The 12,876-nt window shown below is 38.6% G+C and overlaps 1 protein-coding gene across 1 annotated transcript in view; it reads left to right on the top strand.

Moving 5' to 3' along the window:
* The window catches only part of PCLO (piccolo presynaptic cytomatrix protein), a 118,245-nt gene that overhangs the window by 76,564 nt on the left and 28,805 nt on the right, over window positions 1-12,876 (top strand). The window contains exons 10-14 of the mRNA XM_018568486.1: window positions 43-151; window positions 3,030-3,097; window positions 8,625-8,836; window positions 10,079-10,129; window positions 11,556-11,686. Coding sequence (XP_018423988.1) covers window positions 43-151; window positions 3,030-3,097; window positions 8,625-8,836; window positions 10,079-10,129; window positions 11,556-11,686 — 571 coding nt within the window. The remainder of the gene's footprint in view (window positions 1-42; window positions 152-3,029; window positions 3,098-8,624; window positions 8,837-10,078; window positions 10,130-11,555; window positions 11,687-12,876) is intronic.

The raw sequence follows: 12,876 nt of genomic DNA, 5'->3' as shown, positions 1-12,876 counted from the left end.
AATATTTAAAATTAAATAACAATATGTGACCATTTTTTCCAGCAATGCACATTTTAGAATGGAATGGTTTCCCATTAACTTCAAAGACATATGAAGAAGTTCAAAGTATCATTAGTCAATCAAGTGGGGAAGCAGAAATATGTGTAAGACTGTGAGTTCATCATCATCTTCCTTTGTTTCAGTAAATAATTGCACTTTTGGTCAGGAGTACCTACTAGACCATTACACAATTTCTGTTAATGGGCGAAATTATGGGGGACATTTTTTAAAAACAGTTTAGACTCATGTCCCCTGCATCATAGAAATATTTTAAATATGCACACTGTATTTTCATGTTTGTTAAAGGTTTTTATATATATCTTTACTTTATTTGTTGATTATATTTTGAACTAGAAATAAAATTTTATGATTTACTCTCTTTTTAATCAAATAAATAAATAAAATAGTTTTACTAAAAATTGCTATCAAATTTCTCGGTAGTTTTATGCTTTCTTTTTGAAAAGCCCAGCATGCATTGTATAATTTGTAACATAAATACACACTGTAATACACTTTTGTAAATTAATATTTTATACATATACCGTATATAGAAAAGAATACAGTTATATTGGCCTTTTTGGGTGCCAATGACACAGCCGAAACTACAAAACTTGTTTGAAATCAATAGAGTTTATTAACTTACATTGGATAAAATCTCATAGAAGAATAAAAGCATTTTAGTTGTGGCTCCATTGCCGGATAGCTCAACTAAGTGTGAGACGCCCTCCCGCTCGCTCCTATAAGGCTCCTGTCCAGCCGTTCAGGAACGGCCATGGACGGCTAGTAATTAAACAGCAGCCGATTGCTGTTTAAATACAAGCAATGCGACCGCTGTACAGCCGTCGGATTGCTTATACTGTGCTGCGCTGTGTGCCCACTCCCCTCCGCTGCCTCCGCCGGCTTCCTCGTGGTCCACTGCCCCCGTGCTTCCAGCTGCTGATCTCCCCTTCCGATCACTGGACCAGGAAGTGATGTGTATTACATCACTTCCAGTGTCACGGTGCACATTCCACAACTCTTAGAGCTAGGAGAAGAAGCAAGGGAAGCGGATGTCAGCTTCTATGTGATAGCAATAGTTAAGTGTAAAAAAAAAGTTATAAAATGAAAGTAACATAAAAAAATAAAAGAAATGCAAAAACATTTTTAAATTCCCCGACCCCCACGTGCATGCACATATAACGCAAACGCACTACGTGTAAAAAAAGAAAATTGTGCCACACATGTTAAATATTGTTGCAAACATCGGAGTGCGGGCAATAATTCTAAGGCCATCAATCACTGGTAATACTAAACTGATGAGCAGTAAAAGCTTTTAAAGTGTCCCCTATGGATAATTTGGGGTATTGTAGTTTTTTTGCGGTTTCACGGATGCATGCAATTTTAAGGCTTGACATGTTTGGTATGTATTTACCAAGCATGACTCCATATTTTATATTTTAATAAAAAATTGGGTATTGTATTCTATTTCTATGCACCAAATTTCATTGTAGTGTATTTTATCCTAAAAATGCTGATTTGATAAGCAATTGTGCAAATACTATGGAACATAAAAAATTGCAACTAGCCTTTTGCTTTTCTACAGGGCCTCTGCTTTCAGAAAATATATCATTGTTTGGAGGTTTAAAGTAGTTTTCTAGCCAAAAATTCAGATTTTATCTTGTGTGCAAATAGTAAGAAATTACATCGGGCATGAAGTGGTTGAGTAGCTGCGAAAACAATATTAATTAACAACAGAAGAAAAATGCATACATTTAAAGTAAAAAATAATAAACCCTGTCCAACACCACCCCATCTGCATGCAAATTAACATGCTGCGTAGGGTATGCACTTGTATGTAAATGATTATTTCCCCATACCGGATAGGTATAACCATGAATTTCCAACATCTGGATCGGCTGAGCCGAACCACCGGCAGGCTACTCACTGCTGTTCGGCCTATTCTTATAGATGCCGAACAGCAGTGAGTGAAAAGCCAAATGCCGCTGAGCGGCATTCGGCTCGGCTGTTCTGCTCGGTCCCTCAGAGGGACCGAGCAGAACAGAAAAATAGTTTAAAAAGTTAAAAAAAGTAAATATAAATTATTGGGCGGAGCTAGCAGTGACAGCTAGCTCCACCCAATAGTTTTCTATTGTCCGGCGGCTCTGCTGCCATCAAAAAAAAGAAAAAAAACTCTCCTGGGTGCTCTGGGAGCCTCCTGCTCCCGGCCGCCCTGGAGAGAAACACTGCTTTTTCTTTTTTTTTTCTTTATTCTGACACGGAGCCATGTGAATAGCCCGTACAGCACCCCTTCGGTTCTACTGAACCGAAGGGGTCCTGGGGCCGAAGCTAGCCGAAGGATCGGCCGAAGCTATAGCTAGATCCTTTGGCAGCTTCGTGAATAGACCCTAAAGTTTTTCACCATTGCACGGGCGCAAACAATTTTAACAATTGACATGTTTGGTATCTATTTACTCAACATAACCCTATCTTTTAGTTCATACAAAAAATGTGGGTATTCTATTGTGTATGTGTGCACTAAAATTAATTTTAGTGTTTTTTTCCTAAAAATATTGTTGTGATAATCATTTGCACAAATATCGTGTGACAAAATTCAACTCTTCTTTTCTCCTTTCTATAATTTTTTATTCTACAGGGCCTCTGCTTTCAGCAAATATATAATTTTACTATCCAAAATTTTAAAATCCAAAAATTTACAATCAAAAATTTAGATTTTAACGTGTGTGGAAAATAAAAAATAAATGCTCCTGTACTAAATGCTTACTATTAGAATGAGAAACTGTCATTGATAAACCTTCTTTATCTCACATCCTTTATATCTAAGCTTGTTCTGTCTCTGCCTTACTGATAGGTAAACTGGCACTGACAGCTATGTGGAATAACATGAGTAATACTGTTGCTGAGCTAAAACATTAGTCAACATTCAACCCTTTAATGCAATGTAAATAAGATAAAGCACAGGTTCTCAGGTTTTCTTTCCCCATTTCTCTCAGAGATATCAACATGCTATCCAATTCTGAAACGCCTCAGAACTTAGAGCTGCATGAACCAGGGAAAGCAGGTAAGTCACATGCTTGGGTTGTTTCTGTGTTTTGCAATCTAAAATCAGTAGAAAGAAATAGAAATCTGTTATAGATGTTTACTGTTTATTAATTGTTCATTAACCATTTATGGACCTTGGACATACCAGGTACGGCCAAGAAAAGACCTTTATTGACGTAGCTTGGTATCTGGTTTTCTTACCTTTGCTGTAGCTCCAGAAGTTGGGAAATCACTGTGAGTAGTCATTATTTTAACAGTTGGGTCGTAGTCTGTGTCGCAAGAACACTGACTGGCCCCTGTAATAAAACAAGCCTGTGAACACTTGTTGCAGTGTACATTAAAAATACATTGTATCAATTCACCAAAAAAAATGTTTTTTCTTTTGAAATGCTACCTAATGTAATGGTGCCCTATTGATCTTTGGGTAATCAAAATCAGCTCTAATCAACACTTTCCTTTTCTTTTCTCCTTTCTATTATTTTGTTTACTATTATTTTTGTTATTAAAGTACATTTTCTTGTTTGAATTTACTTTGTTTATGTTTGTAGTGACACAGTAAAAAAACATACATTTTTCTTTCTTAAAAAGCTTTTTTTAAAATTTGTAAATAACTGTTCCATGCTTTGTACCAGAAATTTGACTTTAGTTCATCATAAAAAATACAAATTCTAGAATAAAATGTCCCTTTTTTATTTACAGTAACATTAGTTATTTTCAGCTAATAAACAAAAAAAATACATAAATATTTTTTTCTAATTTGTCACACTAAAATATACTAAAATAATGTTTGCTACCAAATATTGCAAAAGAAAGTCTTTGTTTATTCTAATAAAGGATATATTTGTTACTTTATTATATTTTGTAATTACAAAAATGATTACACAATCAATAGGCCCATTGCAGAAAAGAAAATGCTATGATCCATGAGAGGTATACATGAGCTGAAATTAGTATAAAACATACAATTATACAATATATTCCTAATATTCCCATGTGTTACCTAGTAACATGTCATCAGTTTTTACATTAGAAATTACAATTAAAATTGTTTTGTTTTTTTAAGTATAGCTATGGATATGGAGGGGGCCCCACACCATGTCTTTCGGAGTAAATTTTTGAAACATTTAAAGTAGGGGGGCCTCCAGTAGCCTGACCTCACCCTACATGAAAGAGTAAGGGGAACATAATACCCCATGTTACTTGTTCACAACATTAGTAACATTACTAAGTAGAATAGAATATAAACACACAGACACTGTAAAGATATCTTTTATTAAAAAAAAAAATTAACAAACATTGTCCCCTGAAATCTAACATCAATCATGTCACTCAGCAATGTAGATCCAACATCAATTGCAATGAATAACACCTCGATGACCTGCTGACAGAATAACCTGCACCATGACAATCATCTTCTGCCATTACTCCCATCACAAATGATAGTTTTCTGCCACTGCTGTGACAACGCAGCACCAGGTTACCTCGGTGATGTAAATTGACTAAATTTGGTCATGATCTTATTTGGTTATTGAGGTCACCTGGGATCTCTGACAACCAGTTTATTTGGAATGTGAAACAAACAAGCAGGATGCTGCAATTCAGTGGTGGTATGACTTCCAGCTGCAGCTGCCTGAGGGGAACTGGCCAGATCTGGTTATTTAGTTTGCCCATTCTTAGATCTGTGAAAATGCTAGGTTCAGATAACTAAGTAGGGTGACTGAGTACAAGATAGCTAGGTAGATTGAGGTAGGGAGTTCCAGAAGATGTTCCAGAAGGTGAAAGAAGCTCTAGAGAAGTCCTGAAGGTATTGGAGGAGGTGACAAGGATGCTAGAGAGTATGAGGTCTTTGGAGGGATAAAGAGGGTGGTTAATGGTGATATTTTTATACAAGGTTTGTGATGTAGCTTAGGACTGAGTTGAGGATGGCTTTGTATGTGGTTGTCAGTATTTTGAGTTTTATTCATTGGGTGAGAGGAATCCAGTGGAGGCATTGGCAAAGAAGCCACTGGAGGTATGGGCAAAGAAGACTGGTGAGAAATTAGTGGTTTATAAGGTGGATGAGTCTGGCAGCAGAATTCATATGACACACTGAAGGGGGATAGCCTGTGTTGAGGTAGGCCAGTGAGGAGGGAGTCACAATAGTCTACATGAAAGATAACCAGAGACTTAATTTGTACCTTGGTGATGTAATTTGCTAAGAAGGGGCATATTCTGGAAATTTTATGAGGTGAAGGTTGCAAGATTAGAACAGTGATTGAATGTGGGGCTGAAAGGATGGGTCAGAGTACAGGATTGTGCCTAGCACCCTGGCATGAGGGGAGGAACTTATAGTTGTGCTATTGATCTCAATGAAAAAGTTGGGGGGCATGGGAGTAATATTGCACGTTTTTGGAAAGATTGAGTTTTAGGAAGTGGTGTGACATCGAAACTGGTATGTCAGTTAATAAATAGTGAAACTGAAGGGGTAAGCTGAGGGTTAGAGACAGATCTGGGTGTCATTGTCTAGAGATGGTGTTAGAACCCATGGGAGGCTATCAACAAGAATGATAGTGGGTATTTCAAAGGAGAGAAAGTAGGGTAGCCAGGCAGAGAAGTCATCAAAGAAGCGTAATGTTGCTATTGTTGACCAGCAAATCACAGCGATCCTCAGAGAAACTGGGAGAAAAGACAAATACAGCAACATCAAAATAGGAGATTGATTGAGAGAGGTGTGGAGAGAACATCAAAAGTACTTAGTATGGATAGAAGGACTCCAACTGCAACTCCATTTTGTCCACTGGGTCTGGTTGAGTGAGCCCAGTAGATGCCACCACGAGAGAGGGCAGCTGGAGAGGCAGAGTCAGGTTTCCTGAAGCCAGGTTTTGGGAATGGCAAGTAGATTAACTACCTCCCGGCCAGCCGTTCTGTCTAGATCTGAGCAGGCGTCTTTAGCCCACTTGTGAACGGGAAAGACCGAACATTTTAAAACAGGCAGCGATGCCTGTTAACATACAAGCGATCCGCCGGCTATAGAGCTGGCGGATCGCTTGTATAAGCTGCCGGGACGTGTCCCCCTCTCCCCCCTCCCGATGTCACGCTGGTCCCGGGCTCCACTGTGCCCGGTGTGAGCCTGGGACCAGCATAGTGCCTCTGTCACAGAGGATCAGAGGGAGATTGGTTCACGATCTCCCTCCGGTCCCACCTCCGCTGTCAGAATGCGGAAGTGATGTATATTACATCACTTCCGCATTCTTGTGTCACTCTCCGCCTTCAGAAGCTGGAGAGAAGCTGATGAAGCAGATCTCTGCTTCATCAGCTTCTTTGGGGGGGGTCCCTAGGTGACATTAGGGGTGTTGGTGACCCTGGATGTCTCCATAAAGAGGACCTGTCACATCCTCTTTGCTATCACATGGGGGGTTTCTTAGCCCCTATGTGATAGCAATAAAGTTAAGTGAAAAAAAAATAGGAAAAAAAATTAGTTAGTTACACATAAAAAAGAATTTAACTTTTTTTTTTTTAAAGTTCCCACCCATACATACACACATGAAAACATGTGTCATGTGCGCATACCTGCGAAAACGACGATTGCGCCCATTTCACTGCACATGTTACATATCACCGCAAACATCGCAGCAATAATTCTAGGTCCATTAATCACTGATAACACTAAACAGAGGAGCGGTAAACTCTTTTAAAGTGTCGCTTATGGTCAATTTTGGGTATGGTAGTTTTTTGCGATTTCGCGGGTGAGTGCAATTTTTAAGCTTGACATTTTTCATGTCTATTTACCCGTTGTGACCCCGTCTTTAATATTTTACCAAAACATTCTGTAATAATAATTGTTTCCTAACAATTAAAAATAAACTTTTTTCCCCAATGTTTTCAGTATTTTTTCCGAAATATAGTAAAAAATAAAAACCCCAGTGGTTACATAGTTACTTAGTTAGTCAGGTTGAAAAAAGACACAAGTCCATCGAGTCCAACCCATAGAGATATACAGAGAAAAAAAAAGAAGAAGAAAAGCCTAAACAGAACACTATGCCCACAATTAATCAAAGGTGATTAAATACCACCAAAATAAAGCTCTATCTGTCCCCAAAATTTTTTATAACATTAATTTCAGTCAAAGTACCGCAGCGCTTAATACTGAAAATGGCCTGGCCAGGAATGGGGTCTAAACACCTCATCTTCAAGCGGTTAAAGGTTTTGGAGATAAAAAATGAATGTACAGGGATGACTTTGTTATAGTCAGCGCATACATTCCAGAGGGCACATGAAAAGGGGGGCTGGTTCTCGAAAGAAGGGGAATAACAACTAGACTGTGTGGGTTGTTGCTGCTTTTAAAGGAAGGAGGGTACCAGGTATGGGGGTGGAAGCTAGTAAAGGGTCAGGATTAGGGAAAATATATAGGAGAAGCAGGAAGGTGAGTAAAGTAAGACTGCAGTGAGATTTATATGAGTACATATGTTCCAGTGTCCTGGAAGTTATGTCAGCATGTGGTTTCAGAATTAGCAGGAGCTGATGAGTGCAGCAATAAGGAGAGGACAGGATAGGAGAGAGGACACTATTGTAGAAGAAAAGGTGCAGAGAGCATTTTACAAGGTGAAGATAGAAGGGATCAGACTTGAAAGAGAGGCTTATTAGCCCTCTATGTGGTAGCATGGAAGTAACAGTTGCTCTTTATGGAGACATCGCGGGTCTAATAGACCCCTAGTGTTACCTATGGACCTCACTGAAGCTGGTGAAGCAGATAAGGCTTTACTAGCTTCTCCTCTGGCTGCTATGCCTGGAGGAAATACAGCCCAAAACCAGTAGTGACAGAATCCTCATGCCTTCTGGGTTCAGTTACCAGAGGTGAGTTCACACAGTGGGTGTGTGCTGCTCTCCCCCCAGTCCACCTGTCTTCACCAGTCTTGCCGGTCCCGGGCCTGCACAAGGGACAATGAAGCCAGAAATACATAGCGGCAAAGCGAGGCAGCACCTTCTCAGGCCCCTACAAGTGATCGGGTATGTGAAAGCCAGCAGTCGACTGAAAAAAATGATACCAAGATTGTGGCTAGTGCTGCTGCCATGATCTTGTTTTAATCACTTTAGGACCATGATGTATGTACATATGGTGGTCCTAAAGTGGTTAAAAAAATCACTAGTTAAAAAAAACACCTGAAGATAAAATTAGGAAAAAACTAGAGAAAACTAGCAAAAGAAAGCCTTGTCTGACCCAAAATATAATAAACAGTTCTCTATGGAATTACAAGTAATCACAAGGTTTTTCACAAATCAGTAGACCCGCAGCTGACAGGTACAAATTATTAAAGCCTATATGGGATAAATATCCATTAATGCTGAAGTGTAATATTAAAAGTGATTGCAAACAAAATAGGAGGTCTTCTTATATTGCATGTATATACATGTACAATGTTCACAAACCAGGATTAGTACATAGGTTTAAAAAGTCTTATAAAGTCATTTATGTGAGGCTTTAACAGTTAGAAGTACATTGGTAAAATTGTCCCAAATGCAATGCTACTTTTCTATGAAGTCCTTATGTTTTATGTATAAAATTACAGTGGAAAAAACAAAGTCGCCTGGAGTGGATCCAAAACAGTTAGCAGCTGAACTCCAGAAGGTTTCCCAGCAGCAGACACCTTCTGTTGTGTCTTCTGCAATGGAGAAAGGATCATATATACATTCCGGAACAACATCAGCAGCCTCCAGTGCAGTCCCTAGCCCTGGTCAGCCTGGCTCCCCTTCAGTGAGCAAGAAAAGACACAGCAGTAAGGTAAATATGAATGGTCAATACATTTAAAGACAAATATGATTGATGGGTTTTTAATTAATCTTTTGCATAATTTTCTAGCGTTCTAAAGTTAGAAAGACAAGGGACTTTAGATATAATTTAACATATTTATGAAATATCTCTGCGTGTACTCCTTGTAGGTAGTTGCTCATGAAATGCTGACATCTTCTTTATAATTTTTTGGAAAAGAATCTAGCAGGTTCTATACATCATACAGATGCGCCACTTTACGGTCAGTGAAAGGGGACCCCCCAGGCACTAAACACCCAAAAATTAATTTTTTAAAAGTGTTTTTTTCATTGATACATGTCCCCCAGGGCAGTACCTGGATCCGCATATACTTTTTATGCCCAATTAATTGCATATAAGGCTTCAAAATGGGGACATTTCAGTTTCTGAGTTCTACCCCCATAGACTTGCACTGAGTTTTTACATGATCTGGAACTGAACGCTGCGGTGTGCACTAGAGACCAAAATACCATTGGAATACATTGGACGCAGTTTTGATCCGGTCTGTAACTGCTCTGCTCCTGGAACGCGCTTTGTGTGAGCAAGGCCTTAGCTTTCATGCATTAGTGTGTACCCTTTGTGTAAGTGTTGATAGACTTAAGCTTCCACACGGCACGGAGACTAAGGAGTGCCCACTTTTCACAAAAAAAACCCTGCAAGGAGGTTTGTGTTTCCTCAATTAATATTACCAGGATTGCAGTCATAATAGCCATTAGGACTTGATTGCTAAACTGCAGAGGGAACCTGACAAAGGCTGAAATAGGCTGTCCCATTGCAATGCAGTTAAATGTATCATTTGATGACATCACTGGCACATTTGGACATGCCTGTTCTGCAGTCAGTGAAAAAGGACACACTATGGCAAAGATGCCGGGACTAGATCCAGCAACATGAAGTGAGAGAACTGACAGCTGTGCACATAAAATATTCAGGAGCTGCCCGTTTCCTCCATTATCTTTATCCTTCATTTATTTTATTGAATGCATCTGTTGTCAATGTCAGTGACTTTCTGTGCATCGCTAGTGACTGTCACGAGTGTTCCTTCTGGTGCTCTAGATGCTGCAATGATGTTACTGGGCAGGTGAAATTGTCTTTGCAACAGGTCATTTACTTTTATGCAATCAATGCAAACCGTGAAAGATACCAACATGACTGTTTTGTGAAAAAATTGCATTCAAAATAATGCGTGCTTTGAAAAACTATTTTCTTTTTCAGCCCACTGAAGCTGTAAAATCACACTCGCATCCTATTACTGGTGACATTCAGGTATCTAAAATCTAAAATTCCATTTCTTTTTTTCCTGCCCTTATGTGTGGATTTAAACATTTCAATGATACAGGCAGTCCCCGGGTTACATACAAGTTAGGTACTTTAGGTTTGTACTTAAGTTGAATTTGTATGTAAGTTGGAACAGGTACATTTTTTAAGTGTAACTCCAGCCAAAAAAAATTTTTTAGTTTTGGATAGCATAGGGAAGGATCACGGTTCTTTTGCTGTCTGTTCCTGTTGTTCAGAAGATTATAATATAATAAAAAAAAACATTTTATTTAAAATGACACTGCAAAAAAAGTTTTTCTCTATTTTTAATTTTTTTTATAAACTTAATTTTTTATTATTTATTTGCATTTTTAATTTTTATTTATTTAACTTTTTCTTTACTTTTTTTACATTTCTTTTGTCTTTTTAATTTAATTTTTTAAACTTTTTTTTTTGTATTTTAATGCTGTGAGCCATAGCCAGCCTGCTATTGGATATTTCAAATTGCAATAGCCAATAGCAGGCTGGCTATTGAATCTGCCCACTGCCTGCTGTGAGTCAGCAGAGGAAGGGCCTGAAGCAGAAAGTTCTCTATCAGGTCCCCCCATGCTGATTGACAGCAGACAGTGGGCGGGTGCAATAGCCAGCTTGCTATTGGCAATTGCATTTTACAATATCCAACAGCAGGCTGGCTATGGCTCCCAGCCTGCAATTAAGAGTAGGCAGGGGGGCGGAGCAGGGAAGCCACGGCCGGACCAGGAGACCGGAGAATCGTCCGGACTGGGGAAGCCGACGGAACGGCTGAAGAGGAAGCCGGCACATCAGCAGAGGTACGTGGGGCATCGGCGGTATGCAGCGGTCTGTGTCCCCGCTGCCTCCGCCAACACAGGCGCAGAGAGCAGCGGGGATTTAAAAGGACATAGGGCCGCTGCAGCCACAGTTCTCCTAAATGTACCGGCAGCTGCCTGTACATTTAGGAGAACTGTGGACCCCGTCCGTAAGTACGGATTGTCCGTAAGTCGAATGTCCGTAACCCGGGGACTGCCTATATTCCGGGATTTGTTTTTGAGTATAATGCATTCTTAAAGCACTACTATTCAAATTCATTGCTAGTTCTAAAGAATTATTAAAACAGGGATAAAGAATATGGCATCAAACTTTAGTATAAACGTATGAAAAATGTATCTCATTTTTTGATAAAGCAGACTTCTAAGTCTACCAGTCACATTTAGAGACACAAGCCAAGAAATCTCCAATCACTATTCTAGCTGAAGACCTTTGGAGACGTCTTTTTCCGACTACATGGTCATCAATGTGCTCTGACCTTCATGTAAAATAACTTACTTGAAGTTGTTTACTCTTCAGAAAAATGATAAGAGGTTTTGCATTTGGACATTTGTTTTTCATAATAACATTGTCTTCTCTTTTATTGCAGCTCCAGGTTAATTATGATAAACATCTTGGTAATCTCATAATCCATATACTTCAAGCAAGGAATCTTGCTCCCAGAGATAATAATGGATATTCAGACCCTTTTGTGAAAGTATATCTCCTTCCAGGAAGAGGGTAAGATGAACATTTGCAATAATTCTAATAAAGATAAAATGTATTATAGAAATACAGACCTTAGTTGTGACAAATAACAGTTAACATCAGTGGCCATGGAAAAGGAAGAAGAATGTAATGCTCAGTGATTGCCATATATGTATAAACCTGTAACATGAGAGCAAAAATAAAGTTCAACAAAACATGGCATTGCTCCAGGTTTGCCCACTCGAACATCTCTTACCTGCCATGTATGTCTCAGGCTGCCAACACCAGTGTAATGTACAAAGATTGAGTTACATCATCCATAGAAATTTGGCAGCCATTTATTACAATGTGATGTGAAACATTGCATTCCACTCTCCTGCACTCTGATGCATTACACCCATCATAATCTATTACTAAGCCCCCTGGAAGCTGCAAAACACTTCAGAGTGCAGGAAAGTGTAATAGGATGTCTGGCTATGTTTGAAACCAGATTGCAATACATGGCTATGTGATGCTGAATTTTTATGGATGGTGAAGCTCTCAATCTCTGTACATTTCAAATACAATTGGTGCATTTAGGCTACAATCTTTGCATGCATGGGCACTATGGAAAAAAAAATGAAATAACCTTTGGCCTTTAAACTCTCCTTGTATTAGCAGTAGGTTTTTTGATAGTGACCTATTAGATTTCATATTCCATTTTCCAAGGGCAGGTTGGAGTAAGCAGTTCCAACACCTCTTCTATTCCTTTGTTAGAGTGTTTATTTGTGTGTACTTTATTTACTGATCTGAATAACACTGTCTTTAGAAATATCCAATAATACAATATTTTATGAACTTTTCATCCTGTGATTCATGGAGAGCTCTTCACAGCAAGGGCCAGTGTTGCTGTTGTAAAATGTTTTGTTTTGTTTTTTTACTGGAATTGGTTTACTTTTTCCCACTGTGTCATGGCACATTGTAGTTGTGTATCTATTTTTTTTTTAAAGAACTGAAGGTAACTTTTGTTTAATTTAGATTTGAAATAAAAAGAACTATAGGTGATCCACAGGCTATATAAAACATGATTTAAAATGTCAGGTCTTTAAAATGTGATTTTTTTAAACTGCAAATGATTTTTTGAAGCAATAGTTGCCAGAAAAATAATTATCATTATTCTTTTTGTGATAAATGCATGTTTGGACTGATTATAGGATTATAAATGATAATTTTGCTTGTGTTTG

The sequence above is a fragment of the Nanorana parkeri genome, unplaced genomic scaffold (genome assembly GCF_000935625.1).
Source record: "Nanorana parkeri isolate BGI_ZX_2015 unplaced genomic scaffold, ASM93562v1 scaffold1196, whole genome shotgun sequence".
NCBI lineage: Eukaryota > Metazoa > Chordata > Amphibia > Anura > Dicroglossidae > Nanorana > Nanorana parkeri.
The sequence above is the reverse complement of the archived record's forward strand: the minus strand, read 5'-3'. Positions and strand labels throughout refer to the sequence as shown.